The sequence below is a fragment of the Octodon degus genome, unplaced genomic scaffold (genome assembly GCF_000260255.1).
Source record: "Octodon degus isolate 3935 unplaced genomic scaffold, OctDeg1.0 scaffold00001, whole genome shotgun sequence".
NCBI classification, from domain to species: Eukaryota; Metazoa; Chordata; class Mammalia; order Rodentia; family Octodontidae; genus Octodon; species Octodon degus.
The window spans coordinates 37,787,613-37,808,229 of record NW_004524577.1 but is presented as its reverse complement, the minus strand read 5'-3'; the positions used below and the strand labels follow the sequence as shown (position 1 = coordinate 37,808,229).

The 20,617-nt window shown below is 37.8% G+C and overlaps 1 protein-coding gene across 1 annotated transcript in view; it reads left to right on the top strand.

Moving 5' to 3' along the window:
- The first annotated feature begins 12,096 nt into the window (after positions 1–12,096).
- The window catches only part of Il31ra (interleukin 31 receptor A), a 67,198-nt gene continuing 58,677 nt past the window's right edge, over positions 12,097–20,617 (top strand). Inside the window, exons 1-2 of the mRNA XM_004623221.1 lie at positions 12,097–12,269; positions 19,663–19,835. Coding sequence (XP_004623278.1) covers positions 12,097–12,269; positions 19,663–19,835 — 346 coding nt within the window. The remainder of the gene's footprint in view (positions 12,270–19,662; positions 19,836–20,617) is intronic.

Below are 20,617 nucleotides of genomic sequence, written 5' to 3'. Positions count from 1 at the left end.
CTCCCTAGTTTTTGTATTAGTTGTTGTGGCTGCATAACTCTTCTCTCATTGCTGGGACAAAATACCCAACACCCAGATTAAGGAAGGAAAGGTTAATTTAGCTCACAGTTAGTGGAGGTTTCAGTCCATCCTCAGCTGGCTCCAAGGCAGAGTGGCTTATGGCACAGAACAGACTTTTATGGTGGTGACAAAGGGCAAAAGGCAAAAGGTGGGGCAGCAGCACCCACAGCTAGCTGGCTTCTCTCCCCTCCTTACACTGTAATGCAGTTTCCCTGCCCTGGGGCAGGTGCAGCACCTACACCCACAATAATCAATCACAAACTCCAAAAGCTGCCCCATGACTGCATGAGGCTTTGGGGGGACACCTAAACGCAAACCGTCACAATATGGCACAACACACACACCTACAATATTCACATATTTGCCATAAATTTGAAGGACATAAAGGCAAATGAGGTAACAGCATATGTCCACACTGCTCAATACTATATGCCTAATATCTATGTAATAGCTGCATGCATCTGAGATCCATTAAGTTCATAGTTTCTTGTGTTAAAGAGCTTAAAACCAGAGAAAAGTCAGTGTGGGCTGAGCAGTGGGAAGATACAGAAGACATCATGCACCAACATGTAGGTGCTGATTCTTATATGTGAATGGCCAAGGCGTGTTGGTGTCTGATTCCAAGGGCCAAGGAAACCAAAGCCCCCAGTAGGTCCCCAAGGAGGAGACGGTGATGGGCCTTGGAGATAAATACAGAAGAGCATTCATTTTATCTACCCTCCTGTTATCCCAGTACCGTCTTTCCTCCCTAAAACTATAGTTTTCCCTTGCTATATGGCACGCCACAAAGGCAAAATAAATGTGGCCCTGTATGAACAAGCTGTGGAGCGTGAAAATCATTTTTAGAGTCACTTTCTTTTCTTTGGACACTGGTGACATTTTTGGTTTTGGAGACCAGCTAGGTGATCCTTTCTGGCTTGTGGCTTTTAATATATGTTAATCAAAGCATGTTGTTTAAAAAAAATAAAAAAAAAGAAACATAGCTTTATTGATAGAAAATTCCCATGTCATACAATTCACTCATTTAAGTGTACAATTCAGTTGTTCTTAGCATGCTTACAGAATTACAATCAGTTTAGAACATTTTTATCTTCCAAAAAAGAAACTCTATTAGTCATCCATCATTTCTCTCCTTTCCACCCACCTAATACTCCCTCCCTCAGCCCCAAGCACTTTAACTAGTTATTTGGCTCGAATTATATATCTCTTGACCAATATCTTCCTATGGCCTCTCCCTCTAACAACTGAACTTTCTGGTAAACTCTAGTCCATGCTTGCCGCTCTGAGATCAACATTTTTAGATTCTGGATCTGGCTAAGATCATATGATAGTTATCTTTCTGTATCTGACTTATTTCACTTACCATAATGTTCTCCAGCTGTATCTCAATTGGGTAGCCCAGACACTTTGACAATACTAATTCTTCTAGTACACAAACATGGGATTTATTTCCATTTATGTCTTTTTCAATGTTGTTGTTCTGTATTGCATAGTTCCTTTTGCAAAGATCTTTTACTTTCTGGATTTAACTAAAGTTTCTAAAGGAGCTCAGGATAGTTCTTTAAGGAGAACTAAGAGGTTTTCATAGGTTTTGTAGGAGTATATTTGGATCTATCTATCTATCAATTGATTGATTGATTGATCTACCTACCTACCTATTCCTGCATTGATCTTTTGGTGGCAGGCTTTGGATTTAGCTAGTGCAGTGTAGAATTAGGATGAAGCAGGAAGAAAAGTGAAATTCGACTATAAGAAATCAAAATGAGAATAGTATATGATCAGGAATATTCTGAGGAAACAGGATTCTTGTTTCCTTTTGCTCTAGCCAAGGATGAACTTTGAAATCCCATCAAGAGTTAGTGTGATGGGTGTTGGTGAATGGAGGTTAGGAGGCAAAACTACTATTGTACAAATATGTGTAGAGAACTTGGCCACATACTAAAAGCCAATATAAATAAATGCACACACATAGTGTATACATGCACACTAACATATATATGGCACACATATTACACAAGCTACATCTTACACACATGGCATACAATCACAACACATGTGACCAACACCACACACCCACATCACACACAGTGCGTGCTATACATTCCACATACCACACACACACACACACACACACACACACACGGCCTGTACATACATATTGCATTTTCTCTCAATCTTAGAGACAGAGGAATATATGACATTCCTCCAGAGGAAGGCATTGTGGGTAGATCTTTAATTTTCCTTCTTGTGGGATTTGCACACCCTCTGGGGTAGCTGTAAAGCACTGACTTTGTTGTTAATATTAGGCTTGTTGGCCAAGGACTCTAAGGAAGGTTTCCTTAGAGAGGAAGTTGTATGGACCCTTTGCACAATGTGTTAATGGTGCATCCTCTAATCTTTACATAATATGTAGCATTATTTTGTTCAGGTCATTAATTTTGGTCTTGTTAAGCATTTAGACTTGGAGACTATCAGCTTTGCCTTGATTTTCAGCATGCAAGTAGCAAAGGTAGAAAGTCTCTGCACCGCTGATGGATGGGTGCTGTGGGCATGGGGCTCATGTCAAGGACCTGGAGAAAATACCTTCATTGCAGAGCTGGGAATGCTGACACAACATAGAAGGATCTGGTGCCTCCTCCTAGTTGAGGAGAAATCCTATACTCAACGGTTCCTTTACCTGTGTGGGCAACATTTATTTTATAGACCAAATATATAATGCACATGAAAACACTCATGTTTAGACCTTTTAATAATCATAAACCTCACAAATCTATGCAGTGATAAATGCCAGTCCTTCTGGAGCCCCTTTCTCTTGCCTTCCTATTACACATAATGCCTCTGACAAACTTGGCATATATGCAGTATTCTTCAGATGTCCATAGAAAGTGAATGCTTTTATTGTGCTTCTTTTTTAGGTTATTAAAATTTCATTCTGAAGCTATCTCTGGCCACAACAATAAAGTGTAACAAATACTCACTACACAGTCTTACTTCTGTCGTCAGCTGTATGATATATATGGTATCACAGAACTGGCTATGGGGTTAAAAATCTGGGAGAACATTTTCCCTGTTAAGTGGCAACAGCATTACTGCACAGAAAAATTTACCTATATAAAATATATTTACATATATTAATCATATATTAATATATTTGCATATACACAGCCATTTTCACATATTTTTGGTGCACACAGTTACATCATACTGCAGTCATCTTGTTGCTTAGTAAAAACCCAAGCCACTGTGTGGACATAACTTTAGTATGAAGCCAAGAATAAGTACCATTAATTTTATACATGTCCTTAGAAGAAAGATGTACAAGCCCCTAAGAAACTGCTTACAAGTACTAGTTTTTAAAATACTACCACAGTATTATGTTAGACAATACTGACCTTTACCAAATCAGTTTTTTAAAAAAGACTTCTGCTTACCAAAATATTCTCGATGAAAAAATTACACAAATTAATGTTTTCTTTAAAATAATTCACTTTTAATTTTAAGATTCCAATATGTCCCAATGCTCCTGATGCCTAAATTCAGAATGTCAGAATGTCTGACATTCTGATGGAGTCGTTCAGTGTGACTACAAACTACCTATTATATTTAGAAGTGCCTTGCAACTAAACTATAGAAATTCTTGACCATCCTTATCAGAGCCAGGTATATAAAAGGAATGTGCGTTGGTTCACCAAATGGCCTGGGGTTAATCATACTATAAAATTAAATATTGTGTGGTGTCTCCCATCTGAGTGAGGCAAAGTACAAACTAAAAGAAAAATGAAAGAAGGGATGGAATGTGACAAGGGACTGGATCTCTTGCAGATGGGAAGGGGTCCAGGGGACCGAGTGCTCGGTGTGAGGGGAGGGGATAAGGAAACAGTCAGGATGTCAGGTACAAGGTCCGAGCAACCTCAATGAATGTGGACATTATATGTCATAAACACGAACCAAGATAAGCAGTATCAACAAGATTAAAAAGGAGCAATGAGAACTAGAGAAGGAAAGAGGGAGGGAGAGATTAGATGATTAAAAAGAAAAATGAACTGTATTATACATGAGCATCAACTTCCCAAGATGAATATAGAATGCATGGACTGAGTATGTACTAATAAAATAAAAATTTATGGAGTAAATATTTTGAGGCAATTTTTTTTATCAACAGAGTTGATTTTTATTTAGTTTTAGCATGACAAAAATATTATTTTTTAAAAAAATCAGCCTGATGTTAAAATACAATAAATCTTTCACCCCTTAAATACTACAGAGGAATTCCTTGTACAACTTAGGTTGGCTTTTTTTTTTTTTTTTTTGTGGAACCAGGGATTGAACTCAGACCCTTGTGCTTGCCAGGCAAGTGCTTATTCTACTGAGCTATCTTCCTGGCCCAAGTTGGCTTGTTTCATACCTGGTTCTTCCCTCATGGCTTCCACTAGAGCCTGTAATTAGATATATAAGACAGATGTCTCTTTGCGGAAGTAGGCTCCATCCTTACTGCCTAGTATTCAAGGGGCAAAGAGGCCCAAAGGAAAAAAGCATGCCCCACAATAGAGCACGTAGAACGGAGGCACGCTGTTGACACTAAAGTCACGGTTTCCCCCCACTACCAGTGTCCTCTGTTGTCTCACCACTGTAGAAATACGCAGGTGGAGGGAGTGTGATGAGTGCGCTGGTGCCCCACGGATTGGAACCAAAGGAGACTGCAGCCGAAGAACAGACAGTGCTGTGCCAATCTAGGTCTGAAAGCAGCTCAGAGTCCATGGACAGCAGTAACCTGGAAGGCCAATCTCTAGGCGCCTGTCTGAGCCCGTTATTTACCTTTTAAAGTCACAAAGAGGTAACATAATCAAAGTAGAGTTTTTTTTTTTTATTTTTTAAAACATTTTATAGGTCCATGAGAGAGCCATTTCATTTCAGTTACATTGAGTGACATAAGAACTTGATAGCTCAAATCTTGCTTTTCAACAGGTATATCATCATAGAAAAAGATTTTTTATGTATTTGGTACAGGGTCTGTAAGGTCTCAAAGTAGAATTTTTAAAAATCACTTTGGTCACTTACTACTGAACCATTGTGGCACTCGCGAAAAAAGGAAATCTCTAAATTTGGACAATATACAGTGAGAGAAAAAACACAGAACATCCCCCCAAATCTCCAGCACTGAATATTGTATTTTGGCTTAAAAGTCTCGGGCTTCATTTGTGAATAAAGATAATCACAAATGCATTGCTGACCAGTTTTGTGTGGTAGGTGAAGACACACAGTGTGTTTATAAAATTTCATATGTATGGCTGGCCCTAATCCTCTTTCTTTTTAAACAGAGTATTGATACTTTCCCAGGCTAAGGAACCTTAAAGTGGCACCTAAAAAGCATGAACTCACTCTAAGCTGCTAAATCTTACAGGGAAATAAATAATGTCAAGCTCAGCTTCTCTTGCTGAAATGTGAAAATGAGAATGGAAGTAGAAGAGTAGTATTAATGATACGAGGTATACAGCCTTTATAATGGCCCAAAGAAACTAGCTGTAGTGTCAGTAAAGAGGCTTCTGCTTGTACAAATCCACAAAACTGTGTCTTATACCCCTTCTGCCTTTAAGCCAAAAATCTTAATAAATATACAAATGTTTAAATGCTGTAAAAGACTAATTGGGGTATCATCATATGACTGTCATTTAAAGTACAACTTATCAATATATTGTATAGAAATGTATATCATGTGCTAAAGAATTCATCTAGGGCAAACAAGCTATAATTTCTAAATGCCGAAGTACAAATGAATTTATCAGTGGTACCCTTAAATAGTAAAGCAAATATCAATATCTTACTAATAAGCTAATCTTATTACTGTCTTTGACAAATATATGAAATATTACCTAAGCGTGTATTTTTCCACTGTTAATTGGCAAAGCATGAAGATATATAAAGTGTTTTCTTCAAAACTATATTTTTTAAAAATTAGAGACACTGTAGGATTATTATGAAAAAACTTTAACTGGAAACTCTCTTGGCTTCACTGGGGATCATGCTTTAAGTATTTGTAAAGCAATTTCTAGACAGTCTAATAACTGTGCATATAAAAGCTTATTTACCCCAACATATACTACCAAACACCTGTTGGTCAAACAGGCAGAAACTTTCTATATTATCTTGCATGTTCTAAAAATTTTTCCATGTACCTTGAAATTGATATTTATCACTGCTCATATATTAGTGATAAAATATTGAAATTTTCACTATGAAAGTAATTATTTTATTCAGAGAAAATATTCTTTTACCTCTCAGTTACTTTTCTGGGTAAAGTGTCATTCCCACAACAACAATCAATGCAGTCTAAAAGAAAAGCAAAATACAATGGAGGATGCGACTTCTGTGGTTCTTATAATGCAAGAAGTAAGACAAGGCACTGAACTGCACACTCTTGAAGTTCTTCTCCTTTAATATGATGTTAAAATTGTCCTTACTGAAGGACCACAGTGATTCTTTTCATCAAGAAGACTCAATCCTTTCTTTCTTTTTTCTTTTTTAAAAAATTTAGTACAGGGTCTCACTACGCAGATTGGACTCATAGTGATCCTCCTGTTTTCAGCCTCCCAGGCACTGGGATTACAGGCAGGTGCCACCACACCCAGTCTCAGTCACTGTCTCAGTGTGTGCTGGGAGCAGGGCCAGCACGGCAGGCCGGGGATTGAACCCCTGGCCCCTGGGTCTGGGTCAGCACTTTAATCTGCTGAGCTATCTGGCTGGCCCTAATCCTCCTTCTTTTTAAACAAAGTGTTGATATTTTCCCAGGCTAAAGAACCTTAAAGTGGTACCTAAAAAGCGTGAACTCACTCTAAGCTGCTAAATCTTTGCAAGCATGGAATCCTCACCTGGAGTAGCTAGGCTGCCATTCCTTTTTTTACACAGGGATGTGAAATCATGGTCACTCTCCCAGTTCAAGTGTCTCTTTCCATAGCAATAGTCTGGGCTCTGCAGCTGGAGAAAGAAGACAAACTAAATGCAGGCAACAGATGTGCAGTAAGAGGAACAGAGAAAGGAAAAGAGAAGTGAGGAACAGTTGTGGACTACATTTCTCAAATTAGATGCAAGCACAACTCTTTACTATGAGGCTTGTTGAAAAAACAGGGTGATTATACTAGAAACTTTTGAGAAACATCCACTTCTATTTCCATTTATCCACTGAGTGTTACTTTGCCAGGTTTTAGATTGTCAGAATACTAACTGGACAATTTAAATGTTGGAAGTGTTATTTTGTATTGTTTTGAGCACCTCTTCAGGAAAAAAAAGGTCTCTAACATGCTGTTTTTCTGAGAATATCTTTTCAATTTGACCATTGTCTTTCCACCTGCACTACCACCCCAATTAAATTATGAAAAATGGAAGCAGGACATGCTACATCTGTGCCTGAACCTAGAGTACAGAGAGAAGAGGGAGGCCTTGAAGAGTACTACCCTGGGCAGAAAATCAAATAAACTAAAAATATAGTATCTTTGACCAATTTGTCATGGGTGGCAGGCAAAAAGAATAATCAGTGGCCTGGCATTGATTTTATTACTCTGCCACACCCCACTTAGTAAATTTTGTTGTACTTTTATGACACAATTTTAGTATGTATAAAAATTTAAAGCGTTGTTCCCAAGTTACATGGTAAAAATAACTTTCTGACAAGTGCTGAAAAGATACAAGTGAGTTACTGAGAAAATAAAAGCAGGTCTTTATTACTCCATTTCAACTCTAAAGTCTTAGTTGAATACCTTTGTTTGTATGCTTATACTAGTTGATATCCATTTCCTTACTTGTTAGAAAGTCAGGCAGTGCTAACATGTTTAAACATTATCTTTTTTTGTTTTTTCTGGCTTAGTATCTTTCTATCTCTTTAGAGTAAGAGCTCATTGTTGCAGAGTTCCTGCTCTTTCCTGCTCCTCCTTCAAATGGCATCTGGGCCTACAAGCAGGGGAATTCAGCATCTTGGGAAGGGCTTCTGGGTCCACAGGAACAAGCCTGTGTGCTGCCCTCTGGTCTCTCCTGTACCATCTGTTGCGGTCCAGTCTCTCCCGTGCTAACTGTTATGGGACAGCTGGCTTTACCTAGACTTTGCAGTGTTGCACTGCTACAAACTGCTCTTGAGGCTTATGCCCAGGCTGTTTGCTTGTGGTCTTAATTCCTTCTGTGCACAAATGCCTCTTCAGCATAATCCCATGCTTGCTGCAGTCTCGCAAGTCTGTCTCCCCTTCACCCTGAAGTTTCAGAATCCTTGTGTGTTGTAGCCAGCTGCATTGGGGTTCACCCAGAGTTCCCCAGGCCACCTGCTGCCAAGTCAGATTTCTGTGCCATGCTGGCTGAGTGCTAAGTGAGCTCTACCTTACAGGCTTGCAGCCCTTCTGCAGGTGGTGCCTGGAGAAATAGTTTACTAGCCCAGATGGTTCATTAGAGCCATCTGCATATTTACAGTGCTTTGTCAGCAACCCTGAAACCTCTACTAACTGTGCACTAAATAAAACTTTCTTTAATTTTGGCTGTCAGGTATTTTTGTCCCAGCAATGAGAGAAAAATAACCAAGATAGAATTTGGTATCAGGGGAGTGGGGTCATTGCTGTGACTAAACCTGACCAAGTGGTTTCCAAGATTTTGGAAACGGCTTATGGGAAGAGACAAGTGGTTTCCAAGATTTTGGAAACAGCTTATGGGAAGAGATAGGAAGGGTTTGGAGCTGTTGCCTCTAAAAGAAGCATTGGAACACTTTGGCTGTTCTCTAGGTGAGATTCTGGTTAGAGGTCTGAAGACCAGAATGTTGATAGAAATCTTGCTTATAAAGACCAGGCTGGGAAAGTTTCTTTTGGGAAGAAGGACTGCATTGGTTGTTGGACTCTAGATGATGTGTATTATGGCTTGGCAGAAAGTTTGTCTGAATTTTCTCATGTCCAGAGATTTTGCCTGAAACTGCAATTAAGCACTGTGGATTGGTTAATCTGGCAGAAGAAATTTCAAGGCAGTTGAATGTTGAGGCAGTGGCATGGCTATTGTTAGGGGCTTTTAGTCAGATTAGTGTGGATAATCAAGGGCAGTTCACGTCAAGGGTGATTTAAAATGTGAATTTGACCAGAAAGGAAGCACTGATAAAGCTATGGATTGAAAAGATAGAGCCAAGAGGATCTCCATTGCTGAGAAGGATCAAGAGAATGGAAAAGATAGCCTGAGAGTATCTCAGGAGGCAGCAAGCTCTACACTTTGCAGCCTCAAATATATTGAAATATTTTGCTGAATTCACACACCTACAATATTTAAATGACAATGGAATACCCTTCTCTGACAAAACTCAACAACAAAAAAAAGGATACAAAGGAACGACCATTTTGTATCTGTATATTCAAAATAGGATAGATATACAGCTACTTTCTCTTAATTCAGTGGATAGAAAGATTTGTCCTAATAGTGTTTGTGGGCAGGATATCATGTCTGCATCTTATACAGTGAATAACCACTAAGACAACACTCTGCAATGTATTAATTGTTGAAACTGTCCTAGTAATCAGTTTTGAAACTAAGTGCTGTTCATTTCTCAATAAAATTATTTAAAAAAAACTGCAAAGGTGAAAAACTTTGCTTTGAGGAGAAATCTGCAGAGCCCCATGTTCCAGAATGGTGGTGGCCACCACACCAGGTTCCAGAATGGTGGTAGCATAGAGAATTTGTTCCTCAGAATCAGGTTCAGAGTGCTCAGTGATCCACACACACTACCTCTACAACCAAGAGAGAAGAAAACCTGGCTACTGCTCCAGCTGGCAGCAGACCTTGGCATCATCCACACAGCACTGGTTTTAGGTGCATGCAGAATGCAGGAGTTCTGAGGTTAAGAAGGCTTCCACCTAGATTTGAGAAGAAAACCTGAGAGGCCAGGCAGTGTGTTCTGGGAAGACAGTGTGGGAAGCATAAAGTGAGAAGCCTAATGTACAGAAGTTTGAAAAAGCCAGGAACATGGATTGTCTTAGGAAATCTGCAAGAAGGGAGCAAAGTGGGCTGAGAGAGAAGCCATGGGAGCTACAACCAACAGAAATGTCATAGAGGTAGAACCACATGGAGCTCACAGTTTGCTGTAGATTGCTTCAGATGTTGTACATGGAACTACAGGACTTAATATTTTCCCTCCTGGATTTTGGACTAGCTTTGTTCCCAATGCTTTGTATTTCCCTGTTTGTACGTTTTGGAATGATAATGTTTTTCTTGTGCCGTTGAATTTTGGAAGTATTTAACTTTTTATTTGTACAGGGGTTCATAGCTAAGAGTTTGCCTTAGATGTTGGAGGAGACTTGGAACTTGAACTTTTCAGCAATGCTGAAACTGTTAGGATTTTGGCAACTCTTACAGATGGACTAAAATACCCTTTGCATAAAGAGATATGCATGAATCTTTGGAGGGCCAGGGGTGGAATGTTATGGTTTGAATGTAATTGTCCCTCAAAGACTCATGCAGTCACTGGGGCATAGTTCTAGAGTTTGTGATTAATTCATGATCCAAGGCTTGGATTATGGGTCTGAGTACTGCTGGGGTTATGAGTGTGGGCACTACACTCACCCTGGGGCAGATAGCCTGAAGGCAATATAAGGAAAAGAGAGAGGCTTGCTTCTTCCACTGCTGTCATTACTCCTCCCTTTTGCCTTTACTCTGCTGTTTTCTGCCACCATGAATGGCTGCCCTTTGCCATGTGGCACTCTGCCTTGGGGCCTGCCAATTATGGACTGAAACCTCCACTAACTGTGAGATAAATAAATCTTTCCTTAATTTTGGGTGTTGGGTATTTTTTCCCAGCAATGAGAGAAAAGTAACCCCGACATCTGATCTCTGTGCCCTGCCTTCTATGCATTCACTTCTGCTTTCCTCCAGAATTTACTTGGTATAAGTGATGGATTTTTTTTCCCTCTAATTCTGATTTGGTAGGGACTTCCTTCCTAGGAAGCATTAGAGCTTTGCTTTGATGTGTAAAAGTAACAATATGTTGTCTTTTCTCAAATATGCTTTTGTCTTAAAACTATCCTCTTGCCAAAAGTTAAAAAAAAGTTATTTGAGCCTTAGAGCTGAATATTGCCTTAGTCCGAAACTCTTCTTGGGGTGTGTGTGTGTGCATTTTAAACCCTGTGGTCATCTGGTGTAACTTGTGGACCACTTCTCAATGTTGGTAATTACAAAAATAAAATAACATAGGATTATACAGAAATCTAAATATATTGAAATCATCATTATATTACATAAACAAATATGGGATATAGTAATTTATGCTATTTATTAATACAAAGTAAGAAACCCTAATAATTATGTTAACTTAAGTCTAAGATAGTGATGTCTAATGATTAAAATAGAGAGTAAGAATAATAAATAGTTTGTATTTCATGGCATCTGAAGCAACTAAAGCATGAAAATATTTTTTCATTTTTAATGGTAACAGTCACAAGTAGTGATAATATTAATGTATTTTGTCTACTAAATTCATGATAGATAATTCTAAATCTCAATATGTTAGTACAAAATGAAGATATACATTTTCCCATTAAATTTCATACTCTCATAAATTCTGCCTATGGACCTCATGAGGATCCAGCTTTCTGTTCTGAATAGTAGTATTTGCTTTTCTGACTGAGTAGGAAATTTTCAGAAACAAGATATGTAAATACAAGTGAAGATATTTCCCCAATATACAATCTTCTAGGAAAAGAAAATTATTGATGTGTAAGGTTGAAGTGTGGTATAATATTTTTCTCTTATGCCTGTATCACCTATTACCCAACTATTCAGAGTAGTTCTATCAGTTGATTGTTAGGATTTCACTACTAGTGTGTTGAGTGTTTTAATTTTTGCTTCTTAAATGTTGCTTTTGAGTAAGAATGTAAAGTATATTTTTAATAAATAGAAATCTAACTCTTCAAAGAGAATAACTGAAGAGATGGTGTTAGATTCTTTTCATGAATTTGATTAGGAAAACTTACCATACCCAGCAACTAGCCAACAAATTTAGCATTGCTCAGCCTATTTTCATTAAAATACTCAATGCTAGAAGTATATATTGTGTACAACATTGTGTTTGTGTGTTTTTTTTTTTTAGCTCTGCCAATTAAACCTGAGAATATTTCATGTGTCTTATACAGTCATAGAACTTTAACTTGTGCTTGGAGTCCAGAAAAGGAAACCAATTTTACTGAGTACATTGTTAATGTAACTTGGTAAGTATTAGTGGGAATCATGGGAGGAGGTAGGTGCTCTGGATTCATTGAGGAGTCAAGTTTTACACATTTTACCATTTATAACTTCTGGGTGGGTGCCATGCATAGCCAGTGGCTGGGGTGACATCTTAGCTACTTGCAGCCAAGCTGACAGGATTTGTAGCTGCAGACAGGTGACATAAGGCCATCTTGAGAGTTCTTCCTAGAGCTTCCCTATTGACTCAGACTAGTTTCTAGTTATGTGAAAAGGCTGTGTATTTACTGTACTCAACTATGCCCCTCATTATTTTGGAATATGTTATACAACTGTTCATTCTTACCTCATTCTGCCTCTAACTTATGATGTGATTCTTATCACAATATTTCATTAAGACAGTGACTTTCAAATTTCCATCACTACCTTAGGCACTCTTTTTATTCTATTTCTGCTAGAATAAAAATTTATGATTTTTGCCAGATATGGTGGCACATACTGGTAATCCCAGAACTTTGAGAGGTGGACAAAGGTATGTTTCTAAGTGTTTGAGGCCAGCCTGGGCTACATAGTGAATTCAAGCCTAGCCTAAACTCCACAGGGCACCATGTCTCAAAAGAACAAAACATAATTATTTTCAAATTATAATTCTAGCCAAAAACTAGATGCTTCAGCATGTGCATGGTGTTTTAAACAGCTCCTGAAATACATTTCTTCCCTTTTATTCCCCTAGAAATAAGGAGGAATCATTGGAAATGACTGAGAGAACTTTCATCTTTTTAATTTAAAAATCAGAGCCAATGGTTCTAAGTTTTCTTTTTTTAAAATTAAAAGTCTTATATTTTATATTAAAAGAAAGAGAAAAAGCAAAAATATTGTTTTATAGCACTTATATGATCATAATGACTATTTATGTCAAAGAGATGTTTAATTTTATTTTATTTCATTTTTTTCAATTGTTTCCTGCATGGTTTATCTCCTCAGTCATATCCCGAAGGACTCTGAGAAGTTGTAGGAATATGCAGGTTTAGGCGCAAGGCCCAGCTTCAAAGAGATGTTTTAAAACAGGGTTTAGCAAGCTTTCTATAAAGGGCCAGATAGTAAGTATAGGGATAGAAGAAGATTCATTTTTGTCAAAAAGGTGCTGTAGACAATTTGCAATCAATATATATGACTATTTTTTCAGTAAAATTTTATTTATGGACACTCAATTTGAATTTCACACAATTTTGATGTGCCACAATGTATTATGTATTATGATACTGGAGATTGAATCTAGAACCTTTACACTGAACTAAATTCTTAGCCCCTTCCCTCTTTTAAGTTTTTAAATTTTAAAACAAGTTAAATTTCCCAAGACTGGGCTCCAATTTGAGATTCTTTGGCCCCAGGCTCACAAAGTACTGAGTACTTATTTGTTTTTGACAATTTAACAACACAGAAACAGTTTTTAGCCTGTGGTTCAGACAAGAGTAAAAGGGGTTGGTTATATTTAGGAGGCTATAGTTTGTCTACTCTTTCTGTAGAAATTAGGGATGCTGGGCTGGCAAGATAGCTCAGCAGATTACACCCTGCTTAGACAAGCACAGGCACAGGGATTTGATTCCTGGCACCACATGCTGCACCGGCCCTGTCCCTAGATCTACTGAGCCACCAAGACCAGGCATGGTGACACATGCCCGTAATCCCAGCACGGGGGAGGCTGAGACAGGAGCATCACCATGTGTCAAGCTGCATAATGAGACCATGTATCACATACATACAAAAAAGAAAGAAATTAGGGATACTGATGGCTCCATAACCCATAATCTAAATGACTTGTGATCTCCCAGACTTCTTAGTTCTATCTCTGGTTATGAGCAATTTTTTAAAAAATGTATTTAGTACAGGGTCTACATGGTCTCACTATGTATATCAGACTCGTAGTGATTCTCCTGTTTTCAGCTCCCAAGTTCTGGGATTACAGGCGTGTGACACCACACCCAGTCTCAATTGCAGTCTCTGCACGCTCGAGGAGGCAGGGCCAGCAAAGCATGCTGGGAATCGAACCTCAGCCGCTGCGCTCTGCCTAAGCAGGCACTTTAGTCCTCTGAGCTATCTGGCCAGCCCATGATCCATTTTTGATGACCTATGAGACCAAGATAATAATCCATGCATTATTTTTAACCAATGAAAGATTCACTTATTGTACACAGACAAAAGAATGGATTACATCTGTAAAACCAATGTTGACATCATTTTGCCAGGCAAATGCTTAAGCTGCTGAGCTATCTCCCTAGCGCCTTTGACATTATTTTGATCAGGCAGCAACCTGAGTGAAATCGTGTCCTTAGTTATTTTTTTTTTTAACTTCTTCAAATATATTTAGAGTTTTATTTTTATTATTTATTTATTTATTTATTTATTTATTTTTTGGCGGACCCGGAAATTGAACTCAGGCCCTTGCGCTTGCCAAGGAAGCGCTTATTCCACTGAGCCATCTCCCCGGCCAAGTTTTATTATTTTTAAGGAGTGAAAAATAGTTACAGAAAAAAACAGTATCAGAAACGACACAAAATTTCACTAAGCAAAGTAATAGGAATGCAACAAAGTTTCCTGTACTATATTGTTACCTTCAAGTTGTTCAGGTTAGTGGATATAAAATTGCAAGTGGATTTAAAAAAAAAATGTTTAAAGAATACAACGAAACTAACAATAACAAAAAGTTGTAAGAAATTAAAGACAAAAGAATAAGAATAAAGTGAAAAAAATCTAGGCATTAACTGCTCCTTTCATGAGACCAGAAGCAATTAGTAGTATAAATATCCAAACCATTCTGCATATATGCATAAACATAAATTTTCCTTTTATCATTTTTCCTTTTATCAGTTTTTGCTTTCCATTGAACAAATTTTCCATTTCACAGAATATATTGTCCCTTTCAGATTTTAATTACTCTTTTAGGCTCTTTTTTATATTTTAATAATTTTATTGAGAAAGAAGTAGCAATGAGATAGTTTTATTTTTATTTTTTTCCCACGTCCTTAGTTCTAATGACATCTATAGACCAATTTAAATTATAAATAAATGCTTTTAAAATCCAAAAAGTAAAAAAGGAAAATATTGTTGAGCTCAAACAAAAAAACTACATATGATAACTAGTTGCAAATTTGACACACAGACAAGCACACATAGGACAATTTGTATATAAATCTAAAGTGCACACAGGTGTATTTGGCCAACTAGAATCACAATAAATTTCTTTTTAGTTTTTAAATTATAAATAGACTAGTCAGAACTTTTTGTAGGTCAGTTAACAGAGCTCTCTTTTATGAATCAGAAGAAATAAAACCTTTTACAGCTGTGAAAGCAAAGATAGTTTTTGAAGATGGGTTCTAGGGTGATGATTTACCTGATTGGAATATCCAGCTACGCAGGCTACTCTTTGTAGTTTTGATAGCTGTGCTGCTGAAGAGCCACAGCTTAGGAGCAATACGGCTGTGATAGCCACATGTAACTGCTTCATCTAATGGGACAAACTGTTAGAGGCAATCTTAACTATTTCTAGGGGGTGAAAAGGCCCCCCTAGATTTGGGTGCAGAAGGAGGTTGTCTCTGAGAAAAGTAGCTACCTGCAGGATATTCTGGAAGAGATAGTCCTCTGGGGACCAGACTGTAACTGTACTTAGTATTCGTCCTTACTTAAAATGGATATTTAAGAATCTGACCAAGTCCGCTAGGAATGTTTAGTTCTGTTGATAAACTTACCAGTGTTATAAACCCATCAGGAAGTTTACCTTGTAGTATAAAAACTGGTCAGCATCATTATGAGAGGAGAGAAAAGAGTTAGTCCTCAGATCTGCTGAAGGACTAGAAGGCAGATAAACTTGGGCTAAAACTTGTATATCTATTTTTTGGCAGCTTCAGGATTAAATCCATATGAGGTTTTTAGCATAAGGCCCTGAGATAAATGAAGATCAATATCACTTTGATAGGGTCCCAGGGATGGGAAACTCACTATTCTGGAAACTTGGTCCTGAAATTCAACAGCTGCAATGAGGGAATTTCCTTTGATCAACGCCATTATAAGCCATGTTATTTGGCAGGGTCAGGGCAGTGGAGAAGGGATAAAACAGTGACTCAGCTAAGAACTAAATCCAAACCATCTCAGGTGGAGAAACACAAGACCAAGAGCTTTCCCAGGATGGATCTCTAATCCTTAGCAAAACATGCCTCCAGAGATGAAAGTTATGATTGACTCCAACTTTATTGTCAAATAGAAAATGAAACTAATCAGTGGACCTGAATGGCTGCTTTTTAGTCCTTTGAATGAGAGAGGGAGAGAAAATGAAAATAAGGGTGCTGGGGATTTGGCTTAGGGGCCAGGGATTTGGCTCAGTGGTAAAATGCTTGCCTAGCAAGTTGGAAGCCCTGGGTTTGGTCCTCAGCACCAAAACCAAAAAATAAACCTGCCCTAAAAAACAATTCAACCAAAAAAATACAGTAAAATTGAAAGTGTGGAGGGCTGGCCAGATAGCTCGGCAGATTAAAGCCCCTGCTTAGGTAGATGTAGGGACTGGGTTCAATCCCCAGTGTGCTGTGCTGGCCCCGCCCCCAGGGCACACTGAGATGGCAACTGAGTCTGGGTGTAGTGGCATGCACCTGTAGTCCTGCCTCTTGGGAGGCTGAAAACAGAAGGATCACTATGAGTTCGATTTGTGTAGTGAGACCCCGTAGGCCTTGTATAAAATGCATTTAAAAAAAGAAAAAGTGTTTCGATTATATTCCTTAGGATTTATTTTCTAATGAATTACTCTGAATCAGAGTTCTAAAATCCCAGCATGTTAAAGAGATCTACTGCCTCTGGGTACAGACCCTGGGCAGAGGTCTTTGAGTTGTTTTAATTTCTTTATCCAGTCACCTCTACAGTAGTGCTGGCTGGGCTCTGTTTAAACTCACTCTGAAGATAAGTATTCCCTGTTATCAGTAATATACTTCAGAAACTTACAGTTTCAAGTTTGTACCCATTGTCTCTAATTAGAAGTCAGTGTTTGATTTAAGCATAACATTATATCTCTCTAACATAGTTTATAGTTCTAAGTCTCTAAAGACCTCAGTGTACTTAACAGGATCCTAAATCTTCCTGATCTTTGTTCCTGAGAGAAAAGATGCATAGACACAGGTTGCTCTAAATTTCCCATTTACCTCCTTAAAGAAGTATTGTCCTTGATAAGCTTAAATAAACTCAGCTATGGGTGGATACAACCTCATGGAGGCTTCAATTATGGCTGGCCTCGAAACTCCACCCTCAAGACCTGAAGGGCAGGTGAGGAAAGGCTCAACAGATACACATGTAGAGGTAGAAAATGCTTTGGTACTACAATGCCTATAACTTGGCCCCTTATGCCTCTAATTTGCTTGGTTCTCCAGGATTCCTAGATTGCTTGCGTTTTGTAGGTTTATGCCTAAAGCATACCTCTTATAGGCAAAAATGGAAGGCTTTATCTATAGCTAGTAAACAATAAGTGTGGATTATGATTAGTGGGTCAATGATATAAGCAAAAACACCTATTGATACCCAGAGACAATGAAAATTGATTTTCTCTTTGGGAAGAAAAAGGAGTTGGGACTATCCTCATGGAAAGTTTGGCTCTTAAAATAAGACTTAAAAGGTCTTGAGATGTAGAAATGGAAGAAAGGGTCTATCTCAGGGGTTAAGTCATAAATAAATGCAAAAAATATTAAACCATAGAATAATAGTAATAGAATTTCACATTTATTTACTTCTGCATATATGACATTTTAAAAGAGCCTTACATGTATTAGCTCATTCATTGTCAGAGAAACCTGAAGCTGTAGGTGCATTGCTATCCTCATTTTACATTTAGAACACTAAGAGAATTCGAGGAGCCTGCCCACATCATGTAGCAGGGGTGAACCTGGTCTCTCTCCAGAGCCTGCGTCTATAATCACAGAAAAACACCACCCTGGGGGCCACTTTTGCACCGTGAAGTAACCATTGGAAATTCTTGAGGTCATTTCTAGTTTCAAGATTTAATGATGGCATATGTCTAAGCTCTGCCCCCACCCTAATTCTAGCAAACATAGAACCTTAACATGTGAACCTTCTTAGTTCTGGTCTCTCTCTTCCACAATCCTGAGGAACATATAGGTTATAGCCATATTCACTCATCTGGCTCCTTCTAAGCGTCAGAGACTTCATAGAGTCTGTCTGTCTGTCTGTCTCTCTCTGTTTGTCTCTATCTAATTATCTATCAACAATTTAAAACTTTAATCTGAAACAAAGTAAAAAAGCATCATCTAAGAAAGTTATGGTTCTACTGGACTCTTTTAGAATATTTTGCTGAGTTTACACACCTATAATATTCAATAACGGAACTTAGAAAAAATAGGGTATACCGACGAATGTCCATTTTGTATCTGTGTATTCAAAGTGGTTAGGATAGATATATAGTTACATTCTCTTAATGAATAGAATGATTTGTTCTAATGGTGTTTGTAAATAGGATCACAAGTCCACATCTTGTACAGCAATTAACCACTAAGAAGAATATATGCAGTGTGTTATTTGTTGAAACTGTACTTCCGATTTGATTTGAAACTGTCTCATTGCAGTTTATCAATAAAATTTTGGAAAAAAAAAGAAATCAGTCCAAATATAAAAAAAAAAGAAAGTAATGGTGAATACATGGCATATATGTTACTCTGTTTTTCTTTTAAGATAGAATATGTTAATGTGTGAGTTGTTTTTTCTAGACTAAAACCTCAGCATTCAAGTATAATGGCAGTGTTGGCACTTGCAATAAATAAGTGGGTCTCGGGTTACCATTTGGGTACGTGTGCACTAAGAGGGTTGCCATCACTGATCTAAGGCAACAAGGGTAAAGTCTATATAAAGACCTTTCTCGTTTTATTTGTATCACTAGTTACATACATATACGCATGGATAGAACTGATGGTTCTGTACATGATACGCACTCTGAATTTTTCACCAATAATAGAATATTAGCATCTTTCCATATCAATAAACATAGATGTATTAAAAACCGTCTTGAATCCTATTTTAATTTCTATCATACTTTATTTTTAAAAATCCTCTTTGATTTTTTTTAAAGGACTACTAAAGGCCATATTCTGGATTTTCACAGGCTAGTCCATTATTTTTTGTCAGCAAGAAATATGTTTCTATGTTGCTTTTCAAGGGCTTTCAGGACCGTTAGGAAGTCTGTAAGGCTCACAGCATCTCAGGCTTGAAGGACGCAAGAAATCTTGCCTTTTCTTGGAGAAAAGAGAAACCAAATCCTGGATGGTTCAGTTCTCAGGAGAAACTCTGACTAAAACTAACGAATACTGTTTGGAGTATGAAGTGTGACTATGTTTCAAATTTCTGAATTTGTGGGGAATCATTTTTTCTTCACAGCCAATACAGAAGAAAAAGATACACATGTACTGCCAACAGTTCTACAGGGGCTTCATGCTCTTTTTTGCAAGAAATTATAACAGCTCCAGATAATTGCAGTGTTGAGGTGGAAGCTCAGAATGCTGATGGGAAAATTAAATCTGACATTAAGTATTTGTCATTAAGTGACATAGGTAAGTATTCTTTGATATTCTCATACACTGTTTATTGAATAATTGCTCTCTTTTAAAAAGTGACATCTGTGGACTCAAAGCTCAAAGAAATAGTAGGTATGTGATACAGACATAACTTACAATCATAGAAGGAAGGAGTGCCGGGGAGATGGCTCAGTGGAATAAGTGCTTCCCTGGCAAGCGCAAGGGCCTGAGTTCAATCCCTGGTTCCACCAAAGAAGGAAGGAAAAAAGAGGGAGGGAGAGAAACGGAGGGAGGAAGGCAGAAAATGAAAGGAGAAAAGGAAGTAAGAAAGGGAGAGAGTAAGGGAGGAGAGAGAGAGAAGGAAAGACTAAACAAAGGGAGAGAGGAAGAAGAAGAGGGAGGGAGGGAGAGAGGGAGGGAGGGAGGAAGGAATTGGCTAAATAAGAAGAATCTGTCTCACTGATTCTTCTTGCAGTTTGTAACATAAATTGTATCCAAAGAATTCAAAGACTCCTCTCCTCAGAAATCATAATTTCTTTTTTTTTTTTCCTTTGGTTTTATTTTTTAAAATATTTTTTCAATAATTTTATTTAGAAACAAATAGCAGTGAGACAGTTTCAAATCCAATTACTAGGACAGTTTGAATAATTAATACATTGCATATTGCTGTCTTAGTGGTTATTCATTGTACAAGATGCAGCATGATATCCTGTTTACAAATACTACCAGAACAAATCTTTCTATTCATTGAATTAAGAGAATGTAGCTGTATGTCTACTCTATTCTAATATACAAATACAAAATGGTCCTTCCTTTGT